Raw genomic sequence first — 16,955 nt, 5'->3', positions numbered from 1 at the left:
GATGTCTAGACATTGCTATGATCCCCCCGAACCTCCTTTCGTCCGGGATGAATGCACAGTGATGCACAATGCAATTGCTCACTGCCCACTGAGTGATGATGCCCAGACAGACCCCGCGCGGTGGCAGCCACCCTCCAGCCAACCCGCTCAGTCCCAGTCTTCAGCACGACCCCATACGGTATGGGACATGGCTCTGGCCAGTTTGGGCCAGCTGTCCTGGCTGCGTCCCCTCCCAGCTCCTGGTGCACCCGCAGCCTCCTGGCTGGCAGGGCGGTACGGGCAGCTGGAACGTCCTTGACTCTGTGTAAGCAGTGCTCTGCAACAACTGAAAGATCGGTGTGGTATCGGCATCACTGTCATCCGAAATCCAGAACCCAGCTCCATACCAGCTACTGGGAAGAAAATTAACCCAGTTGTAACTAGGACTGATCGTTACTGATTTCCTTTTGTGCTGATGCTGTTTCTTGTAAGTTTTTCCATGTTTCTGGTACCACGTTAATATCACTTGGTACTTTTCCTGGTAAAATATGATGGCGACTGATTTCACTTAGCGAGAATGCACTGTGTACATAGTCTGTGTTATTTATGGTTTGTTTGGTGTTTTTTTTCTCACTTCCTTCTTGCTTGATTTTGGATGAGTATATGCATGAGATCCAGTTACCATTAAAGAAAAACAAAACAAAACAAACAAAAAAAAACAATAAAGCTCTCCAAAGACCTTTTGTTTTTGAGACACCCAAGGCTGCACAGCATCTTGTGGGCCATCAGTTATTACATATGTGAGGGCAGTTAAGAAGAGTTTAAAAACTTGTGGGTATGTGATAACATTGCCTGGAATCTCGGCATAAAAATGTGCTAGCAGTTTCTTTCCTTGGATAAATATGCTGCTTTTGTTACAGGAGATTATTTTCTGTTTAAAGAGTATGGTCAGTAAACTGATGTCTTCCTTCAATAAATCTTCTGCAGCCAAGCCGTAAAATCTACGTATCTGTTATATCCAAATGCCTCATTTTTAACTATTGTCTTGACAGAACCTTTACCAGATAACCGTGATCCATTACCATGATCCATATATACATGACAAATGAGGCACAAAGAAGTAAAGTTCGTGGTTTTGAGTCAAATAAGCTGCTGTATGTACTTGCTGACTACAAAATGGTCAGTGTTTTCCACTTTTCACTGCGATGTGGTCCCTCCTCACCTATTGTACTAGCTTTGACACTCATGACATCTTGTTGAACGTGCTCAGCATGCTAACTCAGAAGAAAGCCATTCTGCCAGCTGAGTGAGTTGAATTGGCTGAACAGAAAAGTAGTGAACATGGGGGGCAGAGACTGTGCAATGGTAAAGTGCCGTATCAGCTCAGCCTGCCTCATCTAGGCTGTATGTCAGGGTCCTGTCGAAAAGTCTGTGGCAGAGCACAGCGTGTGCGGATGTTCTTCTGCTACTTTTTGTACGGTTAAATGTTTCTGTTTTCTTGTAAATGGTTGCGTATTGTTCCATACATTTAGAGCAGTTCAGTTTGTAGTTACATGTAGATATTTTGTACCAGAAGAACATTTTGCCTTTAAAATTTCCTTAGTACTGAAAGGAGTGATTGTCTAGTTACAAGAGTTAAAAAACAATATTATAACAACAAACTGAGACAAGTAAGCACATCATTATTCGGACTGATTATAACAACATCCTAACAAGGAAATTATTAATATATCCAATCTTTTTTTTTTTTTTGATTATGCTAAGGAAGTTAGTTGATTCATCATACTGGCAGATTAAATTCTGACCACTAAAGTAATTGCTGTCTGCAGTTTTCTCCACTGTCCCTGTCTTGAATGTTTGTGAAGCAGGGATGACTGAAGCGTATGTGGAGCTGGATCGAGTGACATCTTTTAGTCGTCCATACAGCAGAGCCAGCCACCCCTATAAAAACGGGCACACCATAAGCATTTCAGCTTACATGGTTCAAGAGTGAATGATCAAATTTCAGATCATCATAAAGTTCTGAAGAGGTGATTTGAAAATGAGCTCGAATTGACTATTACTCCCTGTATTCTCAAAGTTAAGAAAAACAACAGAGGTGGAGTTGCTTAAATGAGACATACAGAACCCTTGTTAGCAAAAATCAACGCAGTGGCAGAAGCACTGTGAAAATACCATAAAATTTTTATTTTATTTTATTTTAAGTGGTACCATTTTGAATGGGAATTTAATGTAAGCAGTACTACTGAAGGTGTGGTTTCTCCTAGTGGAAGCTCTAGTTCTGTAAGAGGATTTCCTTGTTAACCTGTATTGATATTATGCTGGCAAGCCTTTTCTGGTTTAACTGGAGCTCTGCACTCTTAGAAATACCGGAAAGAATGCATGTTTTATAGAGAGGAATCACTGGGTACATCTGAAAGCTGCATCTAAACATGTGCAGTCTACTTGTATACACAGACATTGAAATTGAAACAGAATACACTAGGGATTTTTAAAATTACTATTTGAGTATTCTGACAGTTCATTGTGTTTGACTCTGAATGATATAATAGTGTTTAGAGGTTAACTAATGCTTTTGATTTCTCAGAATTTTATAGATGCCTGATGTTAAAAGCAGTTGCGTGATACAGATTTTTAAGTGAATATTCCTTTTTTTTCCCCAGTAATATTCAACACATGAGGAAACAGTTTGATGCACTAGGTCTGTCTTTTACATGGGAAAGGGTAAGATTTTCTTTTTTAAAGGATGCTGTCTTGTTTTATTGTCTGATGGAATATTGAAAAACACAATTTTCCCATTTTATATCTGACAACATAGAAGTCTTTCAAAGTGACCAGTTTAGGTTGTTAAACTGTAAAATTATACTTTTAAAAAGTGGTAAATTGAGCTTCTCTGAAGCTTCTTATCAAGCTTCTTTCACTTCTCACTTATTGATAATCTCAAAGTTTGTGAGAATCTTTTTATTTTCTTAAAAATAATTTCAGTTTTGCACTTGGAATTTTCTCTCTGCTTTTTCAGTGCTTTCAAACTAGCAATTTTCTGTGTTAGAATTTAGGGGATAGTCTAAACAGGTATTTATGAAACAGCGTAAGCATACTTTTGTGTTAAGATATATATATATATTGAGGAGTGTTTTTTTAGTGTATATGTTTTTATAATATAGTCAAGGGTTTAAAACTAGAGATTAAAATGTTGGTTTAGTTATGTTACTCTAAATTTGAAGGACAAGCCTGTATTTTAATAGTTGTTCTTCTGACCACTTTGGAAATGAGAAATTTGGTTTGACATACTAATGCTTGAGAATCAGATGTTCACCTTAAAAACCTTACCAACACAGTCAGACATAAGCTAATCTCATTTTCAAGATAAAAATGAAAGAAATTAATTTCTGAAGCAATTGTGGAGTTATTGCATTAACCGGTAAATCAACCTCAGTCCCTAACTTTATATTCTTAGCAATAATCGTTACTTATCACTTTAATATGATTCTGAATAGACTGATGGAGATGCTAATCTTGGATTTTTATAGCAGTATTGTAGGTCTGAAAAGGAAAAGGATTAATTTTCAGTCTAAGGCCTGCCATCTGTTTTTGTTAATCTTGAAGGTGAAGTTGTATATTTGTGTGCCTTGCATCTAAAAAACATACTTTGTCACTTCTTATATGTGGCAAGATTTTCAGTAAATTCCTTCTTTAGATTTTAGTTTTCTTGATAGTTGAAAAGTTGCTATGAAAATAAAAAGTTTGCTGTGGAAGATTCACTGCACACATTCTTGACAATTATTTTCTTATATTTAAAATGTTTGTATTTCACAGGTTTTCTGTGTGTGTAGTACAGCAGTAGCACAAAACAGGGAAATTGTGTGTGCAGTCAGTATTATGGAACACACAAGAACTGAATGTTCTAGAGTGCCTCTCAAGAAAATTGAGAAAATTTACCTGTGTATGTGGACTTTTGGTTAACCTGTATATTCTGAAGAAGAGAGATGGAGAACTGGCAGTACTGAAAAGCATGACAGAAGATATAAATATGCAGGGAAAAGAAATTGGTCATCCTTGTGCCTGTTCTTTAAGGCTTACCTTCACTTTTCTAGTAAACTGTATTTTAGTTAAAGAATTTTCAGAAGTATCTGAATATATTTGGAAAGGGCTTTGATACTGTACAACTAAGTTCATTTGAACAGTTGTGTAATTAAAATAATTTAGAAAGCTCCAAAGGCACACAGTCTGTGCTTTTGAAAGGTGAGTTTTTAAAACAGCTGAAATGTGTTCCTTGAAACACAATGAATTCTGGAGTTTTTACTCCTTAACTTATTAGTTAAGTTCTATTTTACCTAGAAAGCCTACCTTATTAACTGCAGTAGTAAAGAGTAAACAGACCCAAACAGTAACCATTAAAAATAGAGATATGTTTAATCAATGCAAAAAATGTATGTTACTGAAATATATCTGTAAAACATTATTAAATTAAATACACAGATATTTGAGCTAGATGAAAGAAATACCTTTGGAAACTGAACGGCTAAGTTACAGCAGTGCATCTGCCAGGCTGTTAAAGCCTGCTTCTCTGCAAGGCTATTTGGGCTGAGCAGAGCATCTTACTGTCTCAGCTGTATTGCTTCTAGGCTAACTCAGGCATCTGTGCACAGCAATGCCCTGTGCTGTGCAGGTACTTATCTTAAAAGCAAACTCTTTGAGGTAAGGATTTTTTTTATTGTTATTCTATACTTGTATGGCACTAGATCAGTGGCTTACAAAATAATGTGACATTGCAAACAAACCAAATAGTGTTAGTGACTCCTATGAAAAATGATAGGAAAACACCTTTTATATGGGTTAGTATAATTAACAGAGAGTTGTAGAAAACAGGAGTCTGTTTTTAATTTAATCACATTGGTGTTGTTTCAGTGTGGTTAAAGCATTGTACCTAGCAAATACGTGCTGGAGGGAACCCATTCTCCTTTGGTCTCTGTTGTAGTGTGGGGTGAATTGCCTTTGCAAAGTGCTAGCCTTTTATATTAACTGCCAAAGAATCCTCTATGCCCACCCTAGATAATGTGGGGAAAACCTAAGTAAGTTTTAACCATTTTATGAATGTTAATAGAGAAAAAAAAAAGGGCGGGGGGAATAATGAAAAGTGCATTTTTTGAATACTTAGTGCATGGAGCTGTGCTGAGGAAGCTGACTGCTTATAAAGTTGTGTTGGTGTTCACGAAGGTCCTGTTCAGGAACGTGAAAACTAGTTTTAATTTTGTTGTTTGGTAAAATTATTATGAACAAGTCCCAGTGCACATGGATAATAGAAGTTTCTTTTTATGAATCCATTTTTCATTGTTCTCTGTCTTAAAAATACGTTTTCATTTTGATTTGTATGCCGTAGCAGTAGGTGAAATTACTTAACCAGTAAAGCACAACAAACACGGCATTGTTAAAAGCTAATGAGATTATTTCAGAAAGCCAGGTTACAAAGATACTTGAAAATTATTCTGCTAAACAGAATATGTAAGCAAACTGAAAATGTAATTAAATGCATAAAAAAGCTCTGTAAGTACTTTGTTTCGAGTAGGCTTGAATACTAATAGTGATCTTTTTTTTTCCTGAAACGTGCAGATATTTTCAGTGTGTCAAATAGTAAATGTTTGAAAACATTGTGATTCTGAGGAGATATTTGAAAAAAATGCTAAATAAGAGAGAGAGGATTTCTATGCTGAAACTGCAGATGTAGGGTTAAAAAGGTTCAGTCTGAGGATGGAAAAAATGTCTTTGAGACACATTAAAAACACCTGTACAATAAAAAAAATATTTTTGTTTTGTTTTTAAGTTAGCAGTAATTTGGGATTTCCTGGTGATCAGCTTTCCCCAGAATACCATCCCAGGCAGCACAGCAAACTGCCTGTCACTTCTTCTAAACTTCTTTTTTAGGAGAATTATTATGTATAATTTTTGCAGATTCTCATCGTCAGCAATAAGGGATGGATAACTTCCCCTTCCTTTTGCTCCGGAGTGCCATCAGACTGAATGCATCTTCCCACTAATTCACCAGTTTACCACTGTATTATCGAACTAACTTCCTTCTAAAAGGTAGCTTATACTGTCAACAATTTTCAGTCTTCTGAATTCATGCACTCCAAATGACATTTTTGAATAAGATTAATGTTCCCCTTCTTAACTGAACATTGAAAAGATGAAATCTTTGGTAGATGCTCTTTGTTCAGACATTTTTCTGTTTCGTTTTGAAGTTGTCATTCTTGTGCAGTACCTGGGCATGCATAAAACTGTAACAGTAGATAGAGCATTACATATTAAATTTTCTTCTTATCCACCTGTCACTGATAATCAGTCACCCTACCGATAATTGAATAAAAAACGAAACCATTGATATAAGGCTACTTTTTTGCAGGAAAGATATTTGTGCTCTAAAACGTAAGCACAGCTTGATGTTTGCAGCTAACAATGCATGAAACCAAAGCCCTTCAAAATACAAATATTCAAATGAATTTAGAAATCTAGTTCAGGCTAGCTCTAAACCTCCGAAAATCAAATAATTATGCTTCCATGTTAGGTGATATATGCCCTTTAATAACAAAATAGATGAATAATAGTTTAATGACTGTTTAATCTTCTGAGAAAGATCTTGAAAAAATCTGTTCAGACTTTTTCTCCTTACTGCCTTTTTAATAACTATGAAGTATAACATGGCTGCCTTCAGTATAGCATAAGACAGCTAGAAATAAAATGATTAGTAATGAACTAGGAAATTACTTCTGTCTAGTTAGGTGTTATTCATAGCACCTGGTGGATCTTACAGCAAATAAACACTTTTATACCACCTGTAAATATTGTTTATATTAAAAAAATAATAGCAGTGGAAGTTGCTTGAAGATGCAACCATTTTCTTTAGAGAACAAACAGTTTTAGCTAAGTTGTAAGAACTTAGCACGTTCAGAACAAATAATGCATTATAAAACAAGGCATTTGAAAAGTTTTACTAATGACCAAAATCTCCCCTCCAGAACTATTTTTGTTTATCCAGGATTCTTTGCTGTTGTTTTTCCTGTTTTTTAGGTAGGCAAAGATTTGTATCAGATTTTTCATGATTGCTCTTTTAACCTTAACACAAACCAGTTGCTTGCCAAGTTTCACTACTGTCAAATCTAAATTGTAAGACAGGTATTTAATCTGTATATGAGAGTTTAATTGGAAAAAAAAAAAAAAAAGCTTTTGTATGTGCCTGTTGGTACCAGCGTGTAACACTAACCCTTCGTCATGCTGTTTGTTAGGGACAGATTGCTGTGCTGAGGTAAAAGAATTAAGCAAGGTAGTTTTTGGTGTGAAGGTAAAGAACTTTCTCTCTATGCCTTGGCAATATCTGCTGTTTTTAAAAGCAGACCACTTTTAAAGGTGGTTTGTCTTAATTGTGGGTGTCCATGTAGAAGTAAGGAGAAGTAACAGTAAACAGTGGTAGAGATCCATTGTGGTGACAGTAACAGGTACATTTTTTTTTTGCTAGGAAACTGATATGAACAAAAGCAAATGGAGGGAGAAAAGGGGGAGATACCATCACTCCTGTTTCATAGTACCTTTTCAAGTGCTGTGGTGATGGATTTCCACTAAATCTGTCACTCATCACTGAACAGTGCATGCAGTTGACAGCAGGGCAGCATATTTCATATTTGTAAGAAGGGTTCTGTGTTTTAGTACATATTTTGAGGACGTGCTAATATCCCGTTTATACATATATTCACCGAACTGCTTTATGATACGGGATTATGTATGTGTGCTGCTATGGTAGTGCTCAGATCACAAATGAGAAGCAGAAAGTTAGGTTTTTAGAAGGGTGGAAGGATCCTGTCATGCTATTTTGCAAACCCTTTTTATGAAACCCTTCTTATGTATTTCTGAATTAAGTCAGCTCTGTTAATGCATTGCAAATGTTTCTCAAGCTCATGAAGCATAAATAGAAACTTTAACAGTCACCTTAATTTAAACGTGATGGCAACCAACTGGAAGCTTTTTACCAGACATAATTTATTTAATCAAAATTAGTAACTGGAATACGTGGAAAAATATTTTTCACTGTACATCTTAATGTGATAACTACAGGTGGAGAAAAAAACATATTTCTAGATTGTCAACAGGTTGCTAGCTTGTCGTCATCAGCAATCACATAAATTCTTGCTCATTTTGCTTGGTAGTGATGTCATTTCTCTTTCTTAACCATCATCTGTTCCATCAAACCTTCACGGTTATAAAGTTAAATAAATGATGAGCTTGAAAGATCTTCTTGTAGTTCAGTGACCAGACTGCAAATTTTCTTCGGTGATATATTTCTGCTGCATTTCTTTCTAAAAAGCACATCAATTTACAACTTGTGAGAGTGTGTACATGAGGTTGTGTTCCCAGGAATTGGTACCACACCCTGAGCATGCCTGTTTAGATTGAGAAATGCCCTCTCTTTTTGTTTCAGTTAACATACATCTGCCAGTCAGGACCAAAAGGGCAAATCTCACTCCATTTCACTGTTTTTATTTGACTTCTCACTTTGGTTCTCTGTTTATCTGTTGCTCACGTAACCTTATGCTGTACTAAAAGGGATGGTCTCTGTGCTTTTGTGTCTCTGATATTACAGTGATGCAACTCCATTGCCTGTAGTGGCATCACGCTGGTAGAACTGATGTCGTTGTTGTGGAGGCAGTATACATGTTTATGCATGTATACGTGTGTGTGTGTATATGTGTGTATATATATATATAAGAAAGCAGATTTCTTAGTGCATTTCTTTTTCTTTCTTTTTTTTTCTTCAGTACAGAGAACAGGCTTTAATCAAGCAACTGCTTTTCATGGCTAAGTCTTCACATGCTGTGCTGCAAACTTGCCGTTAAATGTCTCTGGTCTTGAAAGCCTCTTGTACTCACTTTTGAGGCATAGCTATTCAAAGGTCACATTAATTGTTCAAAGCAATGTTTCAGCTCTGGAATATAAAGCTGTAGAAAAAGCGTAAAATTTTTATACTAGGGTCCTTCAGGTGACATCAGCAATATCCTCTGCGGCTCAAGTGATGTGTGCTGCAGGAACTGCGGTGGGAAGCTTAGATGATAGGAAAGCCGGGGTGAAAGACATTGCAAAATTTGGAGCTATTTAAGGTACTTGATAAATGTATTCAGTTTACGAATAGTTATCAAAGGCTTACTGACAACCCTGTAACTCTGAAAGCAAGATATATTCTTGGTGGTTTAAGGTTCAGTGTGGGAGTCAGCTTCGACTTCAGTAAGCACAAGTGAGTCAGTTTATAGAAATATTTCTTCTTTAAACAAGTACAAGTTAAAAAGGAAAGCTGTTGACAGGGAAAATGTGATTTGTTTATTGTTACATATTTATGAGGTAATTAGAACTTAAGTACTGAATTAAACAGTTGTTTTCACTTTGGCCAAACTTTCAAATATGTGGGCGAAAGCGTATGTGTATCCATTGCGCATGTAAAACACTGCAGTTGTGTGGAGAAAATTGAGAGTCAGTAATCACATCGTACTTTAGTCATCTTTACATAGCCATGTTTATTTGAAATGCAGTTTGTTTGTTTGAGAACAAATATTTTAAAACATGAAACTTTATAAGCAGCTGATAAGTTAGTGGTTTTTTTTTAGTTTTTAGAGTTCACTAAAAACTTTTTACATGTTGGCAAGTTTTAAAAAAATGCCATCTATGATATTTTCACATGCTGTTGCCTCCACTCCCATTCCTCTTTTTTTTTTTTTTAGTTTGTCTTTTACTTTTATCTGTCTTTATTTCCCTCTTAACAATCCCTCACACTTGTGACTTCCTTCTTTACTTTCTGGCCCTTTTCTCCTAACTTCAGCCTGGAGCACTTTGCTACCTTGAGCTGGCTTGCTTTTTAAAACGGTCATTTATTTGCCCCCTCCTTGCGAGATACCCTAGCCACTCTTTCATCTTGAAGTTCAGAGTCCTACTCCCCCCGGTGTGTCCCACGCTCGCTAGCTGTCAGCACCCGCAGTTCCCCAGCACCGTTCTCCTGTCCTCCACATGCCCAGGTTCAGCTGCCGACCCCTCCAGCCTGCAGCCAGCTCTGAGCAGGCTCTGAGCGGTCCTCAATGTCGGTTCCTGAGCAACAAAGGAAAAGGCACCATGCCTAAGATGACTTCTTCAATAGTTCTTTTTTTTTCTAGTCTTGCAGTTTCCCTGGTCAGGCGGCTGTGGTCATTCCCATTCATCTTGCACTCTGATCTATCAGCACTGATATTACAGGGTTCTTTTATTCCACGTTAACAGGAAAACTTTGCTTTGCAACGTCCAACCTGCACAAAGCCCATGGTCTCTGTTTTTGTGTACAGGTGAATATCACTCATTATGAAATTACCACAAAACACCTGCTTTCTCTGTGGCATATATTACACACTTCTGAGTTAATTGCTTATGTTAAAATGGTGTAAGAAGATACTAAGAATAGCTTCAGGTATTTTTATTTTATTTCATTTCTACAGGAAATAACCACTTGTCTACCAGAGTACTACAAATGGACACAGTATCTCTTTCTTAAGCTTTTTGAAGCTGGGATAGTGTATCAAAAAGAGGTAGGTACAAACTTTAACCTATAATACCTTGCACTGCAATAACTCAAGTCACTTACGGCTTAAGTAGCCCATTTCTGGATAATCCATTTACATTCATTAAGTGGCTAGATATTTATGATGCTCTGCTTGGTTTTAAATTACTGCAAGATATAATTAATTCTATATATAACTGAATTTTATATATAACTGATATGAATGGGTATTACAGCATGGCAAACTGGAAATGTTTGTTGTCGGTGACTTACATTGAAGTGCAGGATCAGAACATAGCTACTATTAGTTTATTTCATGGCTTTAGCGTAGAATTTTCTAGGACTTAACTTCCCTCTTGTGAACATGTAAAAGGTAATGTGATCACGAAGAGTCTCTTCAGCAGCGAGATTATTTGACTGTATTATATTACTGTGATGCTGTCTCAGAACTTATAGAATTGGATTGGATAATTGGAGATTATGTGCCTAACTATCCAGTTCCTGGACCCTGTTTGTGATCTGTAAAATATTACAGAAATATTAGATGCTGTAAGACTGTCACAGCTCTTTTTCAGTTAGCAGTATATTAAGAAACTCTTGACTTTATAATATTTTGTAAAAAACTTATGAAGCAATATGAAAAGGGAAGGGTTTGGTTAACTTCTTAAGCAGGAGGTGAAGCAAAGGTGTTAAATTAGCATTCCAAAAAAACTCTCTACATACCCATGGCAACTCAGTTCCTAAGTACCTGAACAGCTGCACCTAAACAAAGCTGCAATTCAGTAAATGTTCCTAACTGAAAAGGGAAACAAAGATTTCCTAAATGTGCTTTGAAGTTTCAATTGTACTCTGTAGAAAACCAGAAAACCCCATAGGATGTAATTATGGATGTAACCTAATTATTCTCTGAACCCAGAGAAAAGAGGTTGATGGTGAAAGGTAGCATTTGGAAAGGCAGGGTGCTATTGAGCTACTTTTCCTGTTTCCATAGGCAAGATATATTCAGAGATCCTAAGTGACAGCCAGCAAAAAGATTGAATATTTCCTAACATGATCTTTTGGTTCTGTGGTGTTGTTTGTTTGTTTGTTTTGTTTTGTTGTTGTTGTTGTTCTGTAATTATTTTCCCTTTTTGTGATCAAAAATTTAACCCCTAACTTTTCCATAACAAACTTATTTTTATCTGTAACTTTTTTTCTTTGAATAATTTGAGGTGAGTCTGAAAAGCACAAGGCTTGCAGCTTCTTTAGTAGGTATAGAAAACAAATTCTGCATGCAGACTCCCATTTTTGTGGGATCTTAGAGGTGTTTGGGTACCAGTGATTGGATGTGGTATCTCTTAAAAGTCAGCAATCAGTTTAAGAACTTAAATCAGCATCTGTAAACCTGTAGGGAATGTAATCTCTAGTGAATATAAACCAGTTGGTTTTTGACAGGAAACAGATGGCAGTGATATACCCCAAAACCCTGGGTCTCTTCAAGCTGTCACATATACTTAAAGCATACGTTTATCCTGTGTCTTCCGCATGCCTGCAACGTACATTAAGCGGTACTTTTACACTGCTTGAAGTCTCCTGTATTACAATTTCATTTTGGGTACAAGGAGATAATGCATAGCCTTACTGTGGAGATAAAAATGATTCATATAGACCATTAGTGTAGTTAACGCTGTTCCGGGAGTATGTGTTTCTGATGAGAAATTACCCCAGTAGGGAGACACGGGTTCAGTATGTCTGGGAGTGGGACTTGGTGGGAGTTAACCATGTCTGTCTGGATGCTGCAGCTTTGGCAGACAGCATGTCTTTATTCACCATTGCAAAATTATCTCTGTTCTTCCTGCAATAAAGATCTGTCAATAGACTCTAGAGATTATTGATCTGGCCAGATGTGGGTGTCTCATTTCATTTGAGATGAATCGCTGTCTAGACTCTAATGATTATTTTGATTAGATATCTGCAGGCTGTAGAAACCAAACCTGGAGATAGATATTTACACTACAGACGTCTGAGGTTAGATGAGATTCATCTTCCCTTAAAAGCATGTGGCCATCGTTGGTGTAGGGAGCTGGTCTAAATAACTGGTGTGGGATATACACTTTTACACTGTGCTGTCTGTATAGGTGAAATTTAGTTGCTTTCTGAGGCTATAGTTTCAGAGGCTGTCATTTTCAAGAAGTTGCCTCTGTAAAGTACAAGTAGGATCTAAGGATTTAGTTTAATATCCGGGTTCTGGATATTAGTTAGAAGGCTGCAAGAGACTGAAGGAACAAAATGCAATTCTAAAAATTCACAGACAAGACTTTTCATCTATGGATTCCTTACATGTGTATTTGTTTTATGCTTTGCATTATCTATCTAGATAAATTTTCCTGCTATGAATCGTGAGGATATGTTATGCTAAATAATTATACTTGTATAAATCAGTTCAATTACTTTCCAAAATTTTCATCATAAATTTGTCCCAGTATCATCAAAACAGAAACAGTATTTTTTCTCAAATTTGATTCATAGCCAATTTAATACAAGCATATGTTAATACTGCCTCATGAAACTGACATTTTATTACTTCTTAATATTACATGATTTATAGTTCTTTAGATGTTATTTTAACTTTGTCATAGTGTGATTATGTTTTTCAGAACTTTATAAATGAAAAGATCATTACTTTAAAGCCAACTTCATAATGTCTTGCATCATTACTGAAAAAGGTGTGTGTTCTGAAAGTGTAGAAATCAGGTCTGTAATAGTGGAATGTACTGATCACTTTTAATTTTCCAGTGAGTGTTCGGAAGGCTGTTACAGAAACCAGTGTGGTATTATTGGTAGGAAACAGATGGTAGGTAGCCAAACTGTATAAAATTCAAATGCCAATGACATAATGAATTCACAAAAGCTTCATTTGAAAATAATTTTGTTTTTAATCAGGAAATGACTTCAATCCATTTCATCATAATAAATTTTGTGTTAATCGATGTAGGTAATCAGATTGTGCATGCACACACAAAAATAACGTACACTGATAACAAAAACAACAACAGTATTTCAAAGGAAGGGGATCCATGCATCTGTCTTTTTTTCTGTCCTCACCATAAGGTTTGTAAAATGACTGTGATATTTACTGTTTCCAAGAATTCATAGCATACTTAAAATTAAGCAATATCAGTTGTTTGGAAACTGGGACATATCAGAAGGTTATCAATGATAGATGAAATGTAAAGTGAGTAATATGAGGACAGTGATTATTCTTAAAATGAGATAGTAAGTTCTCCTAATACCCAAAGAATGTATTTAAAATTTTCCAATAACATTTAATGTATTTCAGTGCTGTGGAGCTGGAGCTGATGTTTGTTGTTCAAGCTGATTTAACTTTGATTTAGCTCAAATACTAAATAACACTCAATAAATATGATGCATTGTTCTTCTTCATTGCTTGTTTCTGTTCATTTTTTCAAGTTAGTGTCTATCATGGATGCCACTTCTGGAATGACTGTTGCACTGCTTTTAGGATTCTTTTGTGGTCTTACATCCTTTCTGATAAATGGTCAACTAAATTTTTCAATACTGCGTGGGGGTAGGTTGTGCTTTTTCTCCCTCCCCACCATGTTGTGTCTGGTATTTCAGTTAGCCCTCAAAAATACAGTGTTTGTAGAGTTAAACACCAACATTTATTTCACTTTTAATTTTCTTTTATGTATTTGTGTTGATAACTGGTAGGAAAGATGATTCCAACAGTAATTCGCACAGTTGACAAGATATATGCAGAAAATGACAAGTCTTTCACTTTAATATAACGCTTTTATGTGACCCTGTCTTCTCAAGTTGTATATCCTCAATCATCCATCCCCTTCAGTCTTACTCTCAACACTTTTGGATTATTGCTGGACAACTTTTAAGCATCAGACTATGTAGTTTGCAGTATTGTAAATTGGAACACTTACCCATCAATCATGACAAATGCTGCCAACAGCTTTTTTGTGTGTGTGGTTTTTTTTTTGCGTTCTGAGAAGAACATTCAAAGCATCTTCAGTTGAGTCCATATTGTTGATTCAAGTGGATGTTATCCAAATGTAGAAGATGGGCCCAAGAAATGTTTCTGGATAATCCTTCTGGTATCTAAAATGTAAGATCCTGGTTTTGAAATAGCTGCTTAAAATACCTTTTTTTCCCTGCATGTTTTTTTAGGCCTTGGTCAATTGGGATCCAGTGGATCAAACTGTTCTAGCTAATGAGCAGGTGGATGACAATGGTTGTTCGTGGCGTTCAGGAGCAAAAGTGGAACAGAAGTACCTCAAACAGTGGTTTATCAAAACTACTGCTTATGCAAAGGTATGAGGATACCTTTCAGAAATTGTGGTATATAAAGGAGGTGACTCTTCTAGAAATATTCATCAAGCTGAATGTGGTCTTCTATGTACACGTGTTTATGTAATATATAACTATATAATGATCTACGTGATCTATCCCTGTTCTGTGTATGTATGTAAAAATGATTATCCTTGAAGTCTTTCTGTTCATTTCTTTAAAAAATTCTAAGTAATTGATGTGGGATTGAGTTATGAAGAAAGTGAAAGCATAAATTAGAGGTAAATTAATGTATCTCACATTCACACATTGTTATCCTATATTTAACATGAAGTGTTTATCTGCATCATATTTAGAGTGTACAGCTGTGCAGTGTTTTGAACTAGAAACTAGCTAGTGTAGTTATTAACCCATTGGACCTATGCTCATGGTATGAGCAGTGGAGTGCAGCCTGTCACTTAGAGTTTATTTCAACATGTGTTGAAATAAACAGGTCTGAACCAGTTGTTAATTATAATTAACAGCTCTTTGTTGAAGATTCATCAGGACCTTCTGTTTTACTTTCCTTCCTATTCCACTTTATTTGATTATCTGTAATTTAAAAAATATTTTCAAGTTCTTTAAGCATCTTTTTTTGTTGTTGTTGCTGTGAACTCAAATTTTGTTTGTGATGGGACAATATAGCTTCCACACCTAGGAATTCTTCTACAAAATTTTACTGGCTTTATGCTCTCTGAAATAAAAATTGCTTCCTGTTTGGGGTGGATGAATTCCTTATTCCATCCAAATGCTCTATGTATTGGGCCTTCAAGTACAGATTGAGAAAGTTATTCCCAAGAAAATGTTAAAAAATCATCCTTGACCCTTATTCTGAGCCTCAGATTCAAGAGACCAAATTTCCACCATCATGCAGGTAGAAGGCATCTAGATCTCACTTTGGGTCCCTTCATAATGAAGAGAGAAAACTTTGATTTTCTGCCCGATCCTTGGCTTCTGTATGTGTAGAAGACAGTCAAGATGCACATTTTCTGATTGTACTGCCTGTTCTGGCAGTAAGGAGGAAACATTTGCTATAGCTGAAGGAAAAATTGAGCATGTCTGCACAATCACATAATGATCCCAAGGTCCTGAGCTCTTTATTAGTGCTCTTGTCATCAGATTTCATGATCACTTTATCATGTTTCAGGGTCTGCCCCCAGCTCACCATTTAACTCAGTTTGAGGCTGGGGGGGAACTCTAGAGTTTCTCTGCTTACTGATACATCTTTTGTCTACTGTCTTTATAGAGATTGTAGAAAATAATGGCTAGCATTTCTGGGTTGTATCCATTGCTTGCACCAAATTACTGTTTGCTTATTTCCCAGTGAGAGGGGTGAAGTGGATCAGCTTTAAAATAGCTACTCACAAAAAAAAAAAAAAGGTAGAGGAGCTTTTCATTAACCTTGAATCTGAAACCTTTCAGTAACCTTGGAACACCCTTGGCTTACAGGATTATTACCTCTTGCTCAATATCCACCCTCCTCTAGGGAGAAGGATTTATCTTTTGTCTTTAGTCTCTGACCCAAGAAATGACATTACAGGAAAGCATAAGCTCTGGGGATGATCGGGTCTCCCAGATCTCATTCTCCAGTAAGCAGGCTTAAATGAAGCCAGGAAGGACCTTGTACATCCACAACAACCCCTTACCTCCACCCGAAAAGACGTCACCTCAGGTGACTTCTATATGCCCTACCTAGAAAAAGGTAGGGGGATATGCTGTAAAAGCGTAGACATTGCTGCTTAACATCTCAGTGGCATCATGAGTGAGAGCTTCTTCTACTTTCTATTTGGGGACAGGTGTTTATATCAATCTCTGCCAAACCTTTAAGTGTTACTACAGGGGACAGTGGGTACTCTACAGATTTCTATAAAGCTTTCCCAAAAGTTTGTTCTGTGCTTGATTGATATTCTGTAGGTCTATGTTAGCTCATACAACCAAGTTGATGAATGATGCCATATTGCTCCCAGCTCAAGTGCTTTGGCAAGCATTGCCTTCATGTGCTCCCACTTCTTGGTACAATGACAGATGCTACCAGTTATCAGCAGGTGGTTTGGATTTTCCTTTTCAGTCACCCTCC

The 16,955-nt window shown here is 36.5% G+C and overlaps 1 protein-coding gene across 5 annotated transcripts in view; it reads left to right on the top strand.

Annotated features, from left to right (window-relative positions):
* The window catches only part of LARS2 (leucyl-tRNA synthetase 2, mitochondrial), a 93,155-nt gene that overhangs the window by 18,776 nt on the left and 57,424 nt on the right, over positions 1–16,955 (top strand). For all 5 annotated transcript variants that reach the window (XR_005817138.1, XM_040548428.1, XM_040548426.1 and 2 more), the window contains exons 5-7: positions 2,643–2,703; positions 10,479–10,568; positions 14,720–14,863. Coding sequence is in view for 4 of the 5 variants with exons in the window: in XM_040548428.1 (XP_040404362.1) it covers positions 2,643–2,703; positions 10,479–10,568; positions 14,720–14,863 (295 nt within the window). In the remaining variant the exon portion in view is untranslated. The remainder of the gene's footprint in view (positions 1–2,642; positions 2,704–10,478; positions 10,569–14,719; positions 14,864–16,955) is intronic.

This window comes from Cygnus olor, chromosome 2 (genome assembly GCF_009769625.2).
Source record: "Cygnus olor isolate bCygOlo1 chromosome 2, bCygOlo1.pri.v2, whole genome shotgun sequence".
Classification (NCBI taxonomy): Eukaryota; Metazoa; Chordata; class Aves; order Anseriformes; family Anatidae; genus Cygnus; species Cygnus olor.
This window is presented reverse-complemented; position numbering and strand designations above follow the sequence as displayed.